Here is a 13,805-nt window from a genome sequence, read left to right on the forward strand (position 1 = left end):
AATTAACCCTTGTGAAGTGCCCACTCCTACCTAGTGGGACACTACAATTGGACTGTATTTGGTTTGATGCCACTGAATAGAATTGAACATCTTAAGGCCTCCTGCATCGAGAACTCACCGCAAAGAAACGGCCATGACGGAGAGACACAGAGAAAGCAAGAAATAGTCACACAGATCTTACCTTGCCTTTTCAATCTCCCAGCACTTCTGACAATTTCATTCACTACCGCTGCTCCAGTTTGTGGGTCAAGCCCTCCAAACACCCATGAATCCCTGTGGCCCCCAAGGATGACATATCTGTCTGAGAAGGACATTGGCTTGTTTAATAATATCACATTGGCCAGTGCAGAAGTTGTACCACAAAAATGATTCTAAATTTGTCAAACCAGCACCTGGATCTGAATACTTTAGTAACTGCATGTAATTAAAAATGTAGTATGGTCACTGAGTTATTCGATAAACAGCGCCACCTGCTGTTTGTCCTTTTCCTTATTTCTTTTTCCACCTCAGTATCATCGCTGAGGTGGTCGCACCAATCCAAACCACCTGCAGACAAGGGATCATGTAGAGAAGGTTCCCATCCAGAAAGAGGTCAACCTGCTGCTGTGGCAGATTGGCACAACTAATTTTGAGCAAAAGAAATTTTCTAAGTTCCTCACATTTAATGATATAGTGAATATAGCATTAGTCCATATAGTCTATGTTTGCAGAGCGCTATTACATTGTGTTTGCTTTTACTTTTGTACTTTCAGCCATGGTGACTCCCATCTGCGCATTTATCTCACTTTACAGGATGTGCTAACTAACTTTGTCATTTATACGATACGTCACCTGGCTCCACTGCTCCTTTGATGGTTCCTAGAACATTATATACTCTCCTTATCTCGTTGTAGGAGTGGATGTGCATTTTGACCTTCCTGAAAAAAAAAAAAAAGCAAACAAAAAACACACCATCAGTTTTGTAGCGCTCGAAGTTGTCCCTTCCCTATCCCCACCCCAGTAAAGGGGAACAGCTAATCTATAAGCCCTGGATATGTTCCTCCCATACTTTGATATGTTTTGCCTCATTGCATCATAGTCCTAAAATAGGACAATTAAAAAATAAATGCTTTTTTGCCCCTTTCCACACAGACTGCTCCCCACCCTCATTCTGACTGCCCATCACCCTCCACACAGACTGCTCCCCACCCTCATTCTGGCTGCCCATTACCCTTTCTCACAGACTTCTCCCTTTGCCCCTCTCAACACAAACTGCTCACCTCTCAATGCAGATTTCTCATACCCCTGCACACAGAATGCTCCTCACTTCAGAGAGCTCACCCCCTCTACACAGACTGCTCTCTCCCTCCATCCAGACTGCTCCACACAGACTGCTCACCCCCCCTCCACACAGACTGCTCACCCCCCCTCCACACAGACTGCTCACCCCCCTCCACACAGACTGGCCCACCCCCCCCTCCACACAGACTGGCCCACCCCCCCTACACACAGACTGGCCCACCCCCCCTCCACACAGACTGGCCCACCCCTCCTCCACACAGACTGGCCCACCCCCCCTCCACACAGACTGGCCCCCCCCTCCACACAGACTTGCCCCCCCCCTCCACACAGACTGCTCCCCTCCCCTCCACACAGACTGCTCCCCTCCCCTCCACACAGACTGCTCCCCCCTCCACACAGACTGGCCCACCCCCCTCCACACAGACTGCTCACTCCCCCCCTCCACACAGACTGCTCACCCCCCCTCCACTCCACACAGACTGCCGACCCCCCTCCACACAGACTGGCCCACCCCCCTCCACACAGACTGGCCCACCCCCCTCCACACAGACTGCCCCCCCCCCCATCCACACAGACTGGCCCACCCCCCTCCACACAGACTGCCCCCCCCCCCATCCACACAGACTGGCCCACCCCCCCTCCACACAGATAGTCACTTACTGGGTCACATAACTTTCTGAGAAGCCAGGTCCGATGTTATAAGACACATTCAGATTTCCTTTCCAAGTGCTGTTCGGAGCTGAAGCACCTCCCATGTTACTGCAAATTAATACATGGTAATAATACAAGTTGCACACCACGGAGAGAAATGATCATGGGAGGAATATTTGAAGTCAGTTTTGCTTGAGTCTGTATTGATGTACTTTGTACCAATTTTATCGAATTTGCACATTGTTAGATTTGGTGCATCTTTCAACCTAACACCTTTGTTTAGAAATACTACTCTAGTGTTTTTTTTTATGCCAACCACGTACCGGAGTGAGTTTGCAACTGTTTAAAAAACAATGTGCAGTGAAAAATCTGGAGTGATACTAATTAACATAGTGAACCACGCCGATTTTCCTTCCCCCTTTTCAAAACGGGAGTAAGATGAGAAAAAGTTGCAAATGAGTGTTGCAACATTTTGAAGCCAAAATTTTGGGGTGCAGGGTGTGATAAATCTCTCCCCATGTATCTGGTGGTTAGTTACAAAAAGTAATACAGTTGCAAGAAAAAGTATGTGAACCCTTTGGAATGATATGGATCAAATTGTTCATAAAATGTGATCTGATCTTCATCTAAGTCACAACAATAGACACTCACAGTCTGCTTAACTAATAACACACAAATAATTAAATGTTATCATGTTTTTATTGAACACACCATGTAAACATTCACAGTGCAGGTGGAAAAAGTATGTGAACCCTTGGATTTAATAACTGGTCGAACCTCCTTTGGCAGCAATAACTTCAACCAAACATTTCCTGTAGTTGCAGATCAGACGTGCACAATGGTTGGGAGTAATTCTTGACCATTCCTCTTTACAGAACTGTTTCAGTTCAGCAATATTCTTGGGATGTCTGGTGTGAATCACTTTCTTGAGGTCATGCCACAGCATCTCCATCAGGTTGAGGTCAGGACTCTGACTGGGCCACTCCAGAAGGCGTATTTTCTTCTGTTTAAGCCATTCTGTTGTTGATTTACTTCTATGCTTTGGGTCGTTGTCCTGTTGCAACACCCATCTTCTGTTGAGCTTCAGCTGGTAGACAGATGGCCTCAAGTTCTCCTGCAAAATGTCTTGATAAACTTGGGAATTTATTTTTCCTTCGATGATAGCAATCAGTCCAGGCCCTGACGCAGCAAAGCAACCCCAAACCATGATGCCCCCACCACCATACTTCACAGTTGGGATGAGGTTTTGATGTTGGTGTGCTGTGCCTCTTTTTCTCCACACATAGTGTTGTGTGTTTCTTTGGTTTCCCCTGTCCACAGAATATTTTGCCAGTACTGCTGTGGAACATCCAGGTGCTCTTGTGCAAACAGGGATGTTAGCATATGCCAGAGACTTTTGTAAGTCTTTAGCTGACACTCTAGGATTCTTCTTCACCTCATTGAGCAGTCTGTGCTGTGCTCTTGCAGTCATCTTTACAGGACGGCCACTCCTAGGGAGAGTAGCAGCAGTGCTGAACTTTCTCCATTTATAGACAATTTGTCTTACCGTGGACTGATGAACAGCAAGGCTTTTGGAGATACTTTTATAACCCTTTCCAGCTTCATGCAAGTCAACAGTTCTTAATCGTAGGTCTTCCGAGAGCTCTTTTGTGTGAGGCATCATTCACATCAGGCAATGCTTCTTGTGAAAAGCAAACCCAGAACTGGTGTGTGTTTTTTTTTAGGGCAGCTGTAACCAACACCTCCAATCTCATCTCATTGATTGGACTCCAGTTGGCTGACACCTCACTCCAATTAGCTCTTGGAGATGTCATTAGTTTAGGGGGGTCACATACTTTTTCCACCTGCACTGTGAATGTTTACATGGTGTGTTCAATAAAAACATGGTAACATTTAATTCTTTGTGTGTTATTAGTTTAAGCAGACTGTGATTGTCTATTGTTGTGACTTAGATGAAGATCAGATCACATTGTATGACCAATTTGTGCAGAAATCCATCTCATTCCAAAAGGTTCACATACTTTTTATTGTAACTGTAGTTAACCCCAAATAACAGTACAATAACAGTACATAGATAGAAGGCAATATAGGAGTCATCTTGATGCTCATGGTTGGCCAAGAAGACTCTTGGGATGGAGGAGAGGATTATTTAATAGAAGTAAATGCAACCTATTATAGTTGGCGGCTAATAGATGCCCTAAAATGACAGGGTCAGTTTGTTAGTAGTATTGTATAAGCTGCTAAGCTTCCCCTGGTGGTGGTTGGAGGTAGCCTTAATTTAACTAATTTAGAGTATTTAGAGATCTTCATTGGAAAAATGTAGCTCCGCCAGGCATAAAGAAATGAATCATTGCAGCAGAGCTTTAAACCTAAAAATGAAATTATATTAAAATGTAGAAATTTACTTTAAAAAGTTTTCGGTGCTAGTTACTGTATTTTTTCTAGACTGTATAGATGTACTTTTCCCCCCAAAAAGCAGTGTTTCTTATGGTGTGAATGATAGTGACCAATTCCGCTTTCATCCTGGCATTTTAGGAAGGTGGTGAGTGAAGAGCTCTGCTGGCTGTACTGTACTTGTCTTCTTCCAGGGGCTGCACCGCATGTGTCCTGACTGCGTACAGTATATAGGGGCAAACTATGACCTGATGCTGTGCAGCATGGGCCGGAAGAAGACCAGGGAGAGGTGAGTGTCAGCATGGTCTGGAGCAGGAGAGGAGAGTTAATTTATTAATTATTTATCTGATTGAGCTTGGGGGTCTGATCTGAGGTCTAAGAAGGAATGGGGGTCTGATACGAGGTCTGCTGGAGGTTGGGGGTCCTATCTGAGAAGGAATGGGGGTCTGATATAGAGGCTTGATGGAAGTCTGATCTGAAGTATGCTGGAGCTTGCAGGGCTGATGGGGGTCTGATGAAATTTTTTTCCCCCTATATATCCTAGGTGCGTCTTATGGTCCAGTGTGTCTTATAGAGCAAAAAAATTAGGCACTTGATCTTAAGCCCATCAGTTTTAAATACCCTGTACTAAACTTGATGGTGCCAACATAAACATGGGCGACTACCTAGCAACAGTCCTCAACAGAGGTGACCACATAACATTTCTATGAACTTGTAGAGACCAAAACAGACACAAAGACAGAAATGCCCTATTAATGGCAGATGATGTGATGACAACATTAAGTTCCTGTCTCATTGAATTAAAGTTTTTAAAAGTTACCTGCCCTAGTAGTCAGAGCTACTTACCGTAGTAACTTTTCAGCATCATTATAACCAATAGGGTGTACTGGGATTTTAGGAAGTCCTACACCATCCTTTACATCTGACCTGTAAGTGTATTCTGTCAAAACATTGGCTTCATTAATGTTACATTGGACACCAGTACATACAGTAATATGGTATAATCAAACTACTGTAACATTGGGTACTTACAGATGTAGCCAACGTTATCTTGATTGCAACAGAATCACATTACAGGCAAACTCGAAGTTAAGATAACTCTGGCTATATCTGTGTATGGAATTATCTGATTAAAAGGTCCTGATGACCCAGTCATTGTAGAGAACATCAAATATTACATGGCACCTACTGAAGTTAAATGAATTGGCCCATCTCAGACTTTGATGGCTTATCTATAAGATGGTAGCCATTTCTATATCCAGAATGGGGCTCCCAAAGTAAGGGGAGCACACTGTGCATACCCAGGTGCTCTCCATTCCCTACTATGAGAGTTCCAAAAATAGCCATGCGAGTGTGCTCGGCTATTTTCCGAAGTCCCGTAGCGGTGAATGGAGAGCGCATCATGATACGCACCTCCTAGCAATAGGCTATTGGTGTCTTAGATGGGAATACCCATTTAATAATTTGTCCAACTATCTCAAGACATGGCCTGGGTAAAGAGTTAAGAACTGGTGAAAACATCTGCTGCATACTGTACATAGACACAGCTAAACAAAGAAATACAACCATATCTTACTCAGCTCATCTCCAAGGTCTGTTCTCCGAGAATCATACCTCAAAAGTCTTGTAGAACAACCTTTAGCCTATGGGATTACTAGTAGGCCTGCCTGGGATATTAAAAATGAACTCTCGGTCTATAAAGGACTTGTCCACTATAGAAAAATGTCCAAATCACAAAGGGGAAAAAAAAAAAAAAAACACACACCATATTCACCAATGCCCATTGCTCTCACTCCAAAGCTGCCATAATCTCTTCTGCTCTCTGCTTCCTGGTCTTTTTCCACAAAAATAAATGCCCCTTAGCCAACTACTGGTCATAGAGGTAACCCACCTCAGCCAGTGATTTATGAGCAGCCATCTCTTCTATGTTGAGAGGAATCAGAAAGCAAAAAGCACCCGGGGACCTGGGCAGCAAAGAAATGATGGGGGATTGGTGAGATCAGTAAGCTTTTTTTTTTTTTTTGTAGCCAATTGTGAGCTGGTTTAAAATATTTTTTACTTGCTGGGCAACCCCTTTAAAGTGGCCATTAGAGGAATATGCAGTGCGCTCACCCGCAGGAGAGATATGGGGAGTGAGTGAATGAGAGTAGTTGTAGTCCTCATGGTGGCTAACCCTGCTTCACTGCTATCCCAGGCCAGGCGTGTAGTGTTTATAGGGGCAAAACTCTTCTTCCCCTAAGGGCACAGCCTTGATTTTGGGGTTTCCTGTCTGGTGAAGGCTGGGGCGTCCTTAGTGTTAGATAAAAGGGTAGCTGGTGCAAGGAAGGAGAGCAGGGCCCAGATCGGACATGGAGACAGGCCAGCTTGGTTACAGTAAAATATAGTCTCTCTCTCTTTTATGGTTGTTACGTAGATCGCAAAGTACAGTGAGCTTTTCCGAGTCTTTTTCTGTAGATACATGCAATCTTCCCAATTGACTAAAAATTGTGCAAACACTGAATGTTTCTCTGCAATGCCCAGATGCAGGGTGCAGTACTAGATCGGGTGGCCAGTTCATCTTAGTAGTGTGGCAGGCGCCAGAAGCAATATATCCCAAGCCACGTGCAGTAAAGTTTAAAGCCGTAAATGTACGTTACTTTTACTGTCTTTGTTTAAGCAATGTCCTTTTTAATGGTCCTCAACCATCTGTAAATAGTCTGTTATTTTCTCCCTCAGAATTTGATTCTTAGCACAGCTGCTTTTCTGGCAGACTTTTACTACCAGGGATGGTGTTTCCTTGGAGAAGAATAATTTTTTTCCTGCTTTAGCTTGTCTGGCTTACACACCAGCGTACACATCCTCTCTCTTGCTTACCAAGAACTCTCTAGCCAGGGGACATGGGACCATATTATTAACACTTTTAGCAGTAAACCGCTTGATAACTTTAGCATTGAACCATTTGATCTCCTTAGCAGTGAAATACCGGGTCAGCTAAACCCACCACTTTTGGCAGGACTGGCCAACCATCTTATGTACATGGCAGTGTCCCAACTTTCTCCCACGTCAAATGTTGGAGGAAAGCAAGCTCAGGTGGGTTAGATTTCAACAAGCCTCAGGAGAGTGCTGGCCGCAGCTTTTTCCCATGGGCCGATTGACAATACATGCACACTTGTGTGTATTCAGATGTAATAGAGGTTTCCTAAACAAGCATTTGACCAACAGCTACTGAAGACATATGGACGTCTGCCTCAGGTTCCTTCTTGGTTGATAACCTCTACAGAAAGAAGTTACCTACTGTAAACTCAAGAACAGTTTAGCAGTTTAACAGAATTTGGAGTGTACCTTTTGCAGGATAGCCAGGTGTTAGAGGATCTCCAGCTCCATTAAGATTAAGGACATTACCACGTTGGGCACCACCGCCCGGCAGATTCCAGCCATTAGGATAAGGTTCAACTCCCGGAGCACAATAATCAGCCGGATCTGAATACAGGATAATCCCCTTAGCTCCTGCTTGCTCTGCATTGCGAACCTTGAAAACCAAAAGTCATTAATGATTAACTTTTGAGCTTCATTTGATGTATGCAAGTAAAAATGTACCACCATAGTGAATAGAGTCACAGCCAGGTGGCCGATGCACCTCCATGTAGTGGGAAAAAAATAAAAATATAAAAAGCGAGGCGGCCACAGTGCTGAAGCTGCTTCATTCTTAGGACTGGTGGGGTCCAGGTGGTCAAACCATCAACCAATCATATATAGTGATGCCATACACTAGAGATGGTAATACACCTTCAAATCAAAGGGTATTTGGAAAATTGGACGACTTTCACACTTACCTTATTACCTCTAAATATTTTTCCATATCTCGCGATCGCAATCTTCCCTTGGACACTAATGTTCAAAACCCGGTCAAGATAGTGAAAGTCTTCTGTACGTGCATAATTTACATAAATAAGTTCTCCCTGGAACATATATATAAGTCATGAGGCTCAGGTATAAGATGCAAAACTAGATTAAAGAGGTATTCTCATCTTACACATTAATAGCACCGCTGGGACCCACACTTGTCTCCAGAACGGGACCCCTGAGGTAAGCAGAGAATAGCCGCACGAGGTACCGTCCATAAATTTCTATGGGACTGCTGAAAATAGTTAAGTGCTGGCTCAGTTATCTCCAGCTGTCCCATAGAAGTGAATGGAGGGGTGGCTGTGCTTGCGGCATGCGCTCTCAATTCATTTCTACGGGGCTTTTGAAAATAACTGCCGTAGAAATTAATGCAGATCATGCAGTGCATGTACAGGGAACTCTCCTTCACGTTCTGGGCCCTGTTCTGGAGATAGGTGCTGGTCTCAGAGGCCAGACTTGCAGCTATACGACATTGGTGATATGCCACCGAACTCTCAGATGAGACAACACCTTTAAGACTAGGCTTCTACTACAGTCCAATACTCATTTATGATATTAAATACTGTTCATATTTGAATACCCCCTTTGACTATCTTTGGCCTTTAGGTGGCACATTTCTTTCATAGGGCAATGCCATCTGGTGGCTAAGCTACAGGAACAGCACAAAGTTGACAAAAATTACTCACTTCACAATATTGTACTCTCTTTTACACAAATAAAGTGGAGAAGGTTATTCGGTCAACCCCACCACCACTAATTTCCGGCATAATCGGTGGAGGTGTCAGCACCTGGACCCCCATTGATCCGAACAGGTGACATGTCCAACATTTTTTAAATAAGATAGGTACTCATTAATTTTATTTCTTTTTTACACTGTTGCTCACCTCAGGTGTCCCCGATGCAGAGTATGCATTGTATGGTGGGACAACATCTGTAATATTTTCATATCCCGGTGGAATGGGCTCAAATAAAGATGTTTTGAATAACTAGAAAAGAGGCAAGAAGATCTCTTACAAATGCATATTCACCACACAAATATTCTTTGCTGGCTATTCAAGGGGTTGTCCAATAAGGCAAAAATGTTCTAGAGTGCTTACTGATCTACCTTAAAAGGGGTATTCCCATATCAATAAGGGCATATACCTCGGATTGTTTCAGAGGTGGGACCCACACCTACATCAAGAAGGGATACCTGAAAGTTGTGGAGGGCACACTGCGCATGCGCAGCCGGCCTCCATTCATTTCTATGGGGCCGCCGAAAATAGCCGAGCACTGGCTCGGCTGTTTCCATTGGCCCTATAGAAATCAATGGTAGCGGTGCCCGCGTAAGCGCTCCCATTCACCTTTATGGGGAGAATGCTTGGTGGTGCTGGACCCCGGAAAACCCTTCCCCGCTCCATTCTCGGTGTAGGTGGAGGTCCCAAAGGCCCCCCACCTATCAGTCAATGGGGGCAAATCCTAGCGATATGCCCCCATTGTCTGGGATGGGAATACCCTTTAAATTCTGAAACCTTTATGGATGTTCTGATTTCAGTGTCATTCTTGTGGCCCTGGAAGTTGAGCTTCTGAGAGTACACTCTAATTGTGCCAACCAGCCTTAGAGGAGCAGAGGATGGGAGTGACTCTGGATGCAATAATTATTTACCAATGCTCCCTAGTGCCAGGGCAGTGGTAGGTGGGCGCACCCTTTCTTTCCTTGGGGAACACACTGATTTTGGGGCTCTTGCCCGATGGTATTTGAGGTGCCCTTGGTGTTGCGGGTCCAGTGCTGGTGCAAGGCAGGAGATGTAGGTCCCGTGGTCTGCAAATGGTGCTGGAAATCAGTAACCAGGCCAGTTGAAGACAATAAACGGTTCTCTTTCCTAAACGTAGAATGGGAATTGTAGTACATCCAACGGTATCAAAACACAGTTCTAAACAAATCACAGTGCGAATCTTCCCAGTTAGCAAAGCATGGATTTGATCAAGGATGGTGATTGTAGTACTCCTTCCCTCTGTCTCTCCAAAGTCTCTCTCTGAATCTCTGGCTGGCAATATTACTGTTGCAATGGAGGCTGTAATTCCCAGCTGAGGGAAGATGTGGGGGACCAGAGTGTGTCCAGCGATTCTCTGGAACTTAGGCCTAATTTCTTGAGGCGTGAGCACATGTGGCTTCTCTAACTTCCTCAGCTAACTCATTAGACTGAGCTAGGGATGAACCTAAGCCTACTCCTAACTTCCTGCAGGGACTGAGTCAGGATTGTTAACCCTGACAGATCCATACAGAGACATGTTGGTGTATTACAATGCATTAACATATTAAATAGCATTGCATACACTATATAACAGTTTGCTAGTACTCTGTTCTGGGGTACTGCACGTTCCTCTCACAGGCTAACAGCTTCTTTTCCCTGTATGTTGGGGACCTGATAAAGGGGCTGGTTGTCTGGCTCAGTCCATAAGTAAAGCCTGCCCCCAGGTGACCATATTCTGTCCGAGAAAAAAGGGTCTGTTTGATAGCTGAATATCCAAGACCGACCACAGCTCATCAGGGCAGCATAGGTGGCACTGTTGTCAGGGGCCCAGTTCAAAAGGGGCTCAACCTCACCTGTATATTCTCATCTTGATGCCCAGTGGTCACCCAATAGGAATGCACAATTTCCCTTTTATTTTCTCTCTCTCTTTTTTTTTTTTTTTTTTTAAGTAGTAAAGCCAATTTATCTCCACATGCTTCAGGAGCATGGTTTTGACTTTACTGACCATTTTGCACCGTCTGTGAGAAGAGGAGTAGTATTATGCGATTACCCCAGGAGCAGACAGCTCAGGGAGGGGAGGATAGGAGTGATAGTTTTGGTCTGTAGATGGTAGTAATACAGTGGCGATTCCCCCCTCTTGCTTTCCCAGGGGTTGTGTAGTGACTGGAGGGCACACCCTTTTTTCTGTAGGGGCACACCCCGGTCTCGGGGCTACCACCTGGTGTTAATTGGCGTTCCTTTGATGTTAAGTGTTTTGGCAAGGTGTAAGGCAGAAGTGTAGATGAAGTGGCTGTTAGATGATGGAGGAGTCAGTAACCAGGCCAGTTGATATCAATAAATAAGTCTCTCTTTACTAAAGTGCAGAATAGGAGTAGTAGTACATTCAATAATAACAACGCACAGTTCCAAGTTGACCACAGTGCAATTTTTCCCAAAATAGCAACATATGGACAACAGCAATGATGAAGATTGTAGTACCCCTCTTCTCTGTTTCTCTAAAGTCTCTCTGCGGAACCTTAGGTGTACAGTGAAGTTCCATGTATATGTTTCTGAAGTTCCCAGTCTAAAGATTGCAGATTTAAGACAAAGTCTCAAAGTGTGGAAGGGTGCACTAGCAATGTTCCCTCTCACAGCAGCAAAGTCTCTCTTTGCCATAAATGTGCATAATACCTTGCTGCCTGACTCTTCTCTCTTCAGCACTCTTGATAAAGTAGCTTTTCTTGGCTGTAGATTGTCTTAGAGATAAATGTTCTCTGAGCTTGGGCCTAGGTCTGAGGAGCCTGCACAAGTAGTTCCTCCCTTCATCAGCAAGACTCTCACTACTCACCAATGGGTGGACTCAGGTCCATCCCCAGGCAACCTAAGAGGATGAGCCAAGGTTTTAACCCTAAACTGTCCATACAGTGTCATTAGGTATACAAATACAATAAATCACAATATTTCATTTAACAATATAACATTACGCCAATTTACCCTTTACAGTGATCCTGTTCTAGGGTACTGTACATGTGTCCACTAAAAGTACATATATGCTGACAGGGCCATCTGCATAGGGAGCCACACTGAATTCTGGATTGATGTATCCCAGATAACTTTGAGTGTGGGTATAGTGATGCACATAGAAGAAAGGGGGCCCATAGCGTAGATCAAACTGGGCCCCCATTATAGTGACGATGAGTTTTCCATCCAACAAAAGATCTTGAGGTTTACTTCCTACTCCTTACTCATTGGCCAGTTTCTAAACCCCTTTGCCGTTCCTCTGGGGAGGAGAGTCTTACACCGATTCTTGCCACCTGGTAGCAAAGGAGGTGGAATCAACCAGGGATAAGCCTCCTGTTATCAAGGTCCCCATGGCATCTGCATGGTCTACTTTTATGTTCTGCATGGGCCAAAGCTCAATTCATTTTTGTGCCGAGGGGTCACTTTAAGACTTTAGACAGTCTCCCACATTTCTTGAAAGCACAGAACCAATTGACATGCACGACGGTTACAGTCATTGTCCAGCGTTGTATATAGCTCCTTTATAACAGGAATCTTAATGAGAGACAAAGCCGCGCTCTGCACTTCTTTAATGGAATCGGTTAGGGGCAAAAAAAATAAATAAAGCGTTTTAGATCATGGCCAGAAAGCATTCATCTTCTCTCGGGTGATTAATTGTAAAAGTCACATTTAGAAGGTCAAGGGGAAAAAAATGACATCAGATGTAGAAATTAACATAGAATTGTTAACTCTTCACACCCCTATGACTGATAAATAAGTGGCCATGAAAGATGCAGATTATCTTCAATAACTCGGACTCGGGTACAAGAATGTGAGGACCATGAGGGCCTTCAGTGTGGGGTGCCCCAAATGAAGGCAAACGATGATTCTCGAATGTTCCTTTGATCCAGGGGTTCTTTAGAAGCGATGGTCAACACAGATGAAAGGGGGGCTACATAGCAAAGATCAAATTGTGCCTGAATTATGATGGAAGGTTTGCCACCTAGGACATAATGGGCCTGGTGTTCCTTGGACCAATCAACAAGTCCTATTTTGCAAAGTTCCTTGGGGGAGGGGAGCTCTGTACAGGACCTTGCCACCCAATAGCAAAGAAGATTAGACCATTGAGGAATCTGATTCCACAGTTAAAAAGGCTCCATAGCTACCCGCCTGGGCCCCTTGCCTAGAAAATGGCAGCAGCAAAAGGTGGGTGGGGAATGCAAACCCCTCTAAGATGCTTGACATGTTTAGTAGGTCAGCCAAATCCATTAGATCACAGTGCACACTGGGCTTGGTGAAATTGGTGGACCTTCTGCCATTTATCTAACAAGTATGGCCAACTTTAGCAAAGTCTCCTCTAGACAAAACAGTGGGTATTCAAAAAATTGGGCAGAAATTTTGGTCCCAGAGGTACCACAAGGTATAAATATTTTTTAATGACTGCAATAGGACATTAGCTAGGTTGGTAGGTGCTATAATTTACATGATCTGCACCTACAGAGTCTAAGAACTGATAAGAAACAAGACAAAAATCTTAAAAAAATACAAATCCAAGGACAATCAGAAGGTTTTAGTAGTTAGAGAAAGAAAAGAACAAAAACAGCAGGTGACGCTATACAGATATATTTTATTGAATAATTCAGTGGCTAAACAAAATTTTTAATTACCGGTACATGAAATGCCAAAAGTTTTCAGAGCCAGGTGCTGGTTTGAAAAATGTAATCTATTTTTGGTGGCACAACCCATTTAATTAACGTAGCATGTTATCTCACATTCGGTGTGCCAGCCATGCATTGCAAATTAAGAAATGCAGTATATAATATTTTACATTTTGGCAAGCCGGAAAGTCATCACCCCAGTACCCAACACATGTGTAGCACTCCA

At 44.1% G+C, this 13,805-nt stretch overlaps 1 protein-coding gene across 2 annotated transcripts in view; it reads right to left on the minus strand.

The window, feature by feature from the left end:
* The window catches only part of FOLH1B (folate hydrolase 1B), a 44,613-nt gene that overhangs the window by 15,810 nt on the left and 14,998 nt on the right, over nucleotides 1-13,805 (minus strand). For both annotated transcript variants that reach the window (XM_044287550.1, XM_044287551.1), the window contains exons 4-10: nucleotides 9,093-9,194; nucleotides 8,139-8,264; nucleotides 7,648-7,834; nucleotides 5,173-5,266; nucleotides 1,942-2,040; nucleotides 832-917; nucleotides 182-301 (exon numbers count right to left, since the gene is read on the minus strand). In XM_044287550.1, coding sequence (XP_044143485.1) covers nucleotides 182-301; nucleotides 832-917; nucleotides 1,942-2,040; nucleotides 5,173-5,266; nucleotides 7,648-7,834; nucleotides 8,139-8,264; nucleotides 9,093-9,194 — 814 coding nt within the window. The remainder of the gene's footprint in view (nucleotides 1-181; nucleotides 302-831; nucleotides 918-1,941; nucleotides 2,041-5,172; nucleotides 5,267-7,647; nucleotides 7,835-8,138; nucleotides 8,265-9,092; nucleotides 9,195-13,805) is intronic.

The sequence above is a fragment of the Bufo gargarizans genome, chromosome 3 (genome assembly GCF_014858855.1).
Source record: "Bufo gargarizans isolate SCDJY-AF-19 chromosome 3, ASM1485885v1, whole genome shotgun sequence".
Classification (NCBI taxonomy): domain Eukaryota; kingdom Metazoa; phylum Chordata; class Amphibia; order Anura; family Bufonidae; genus Bufo; species Bufo gargarizans.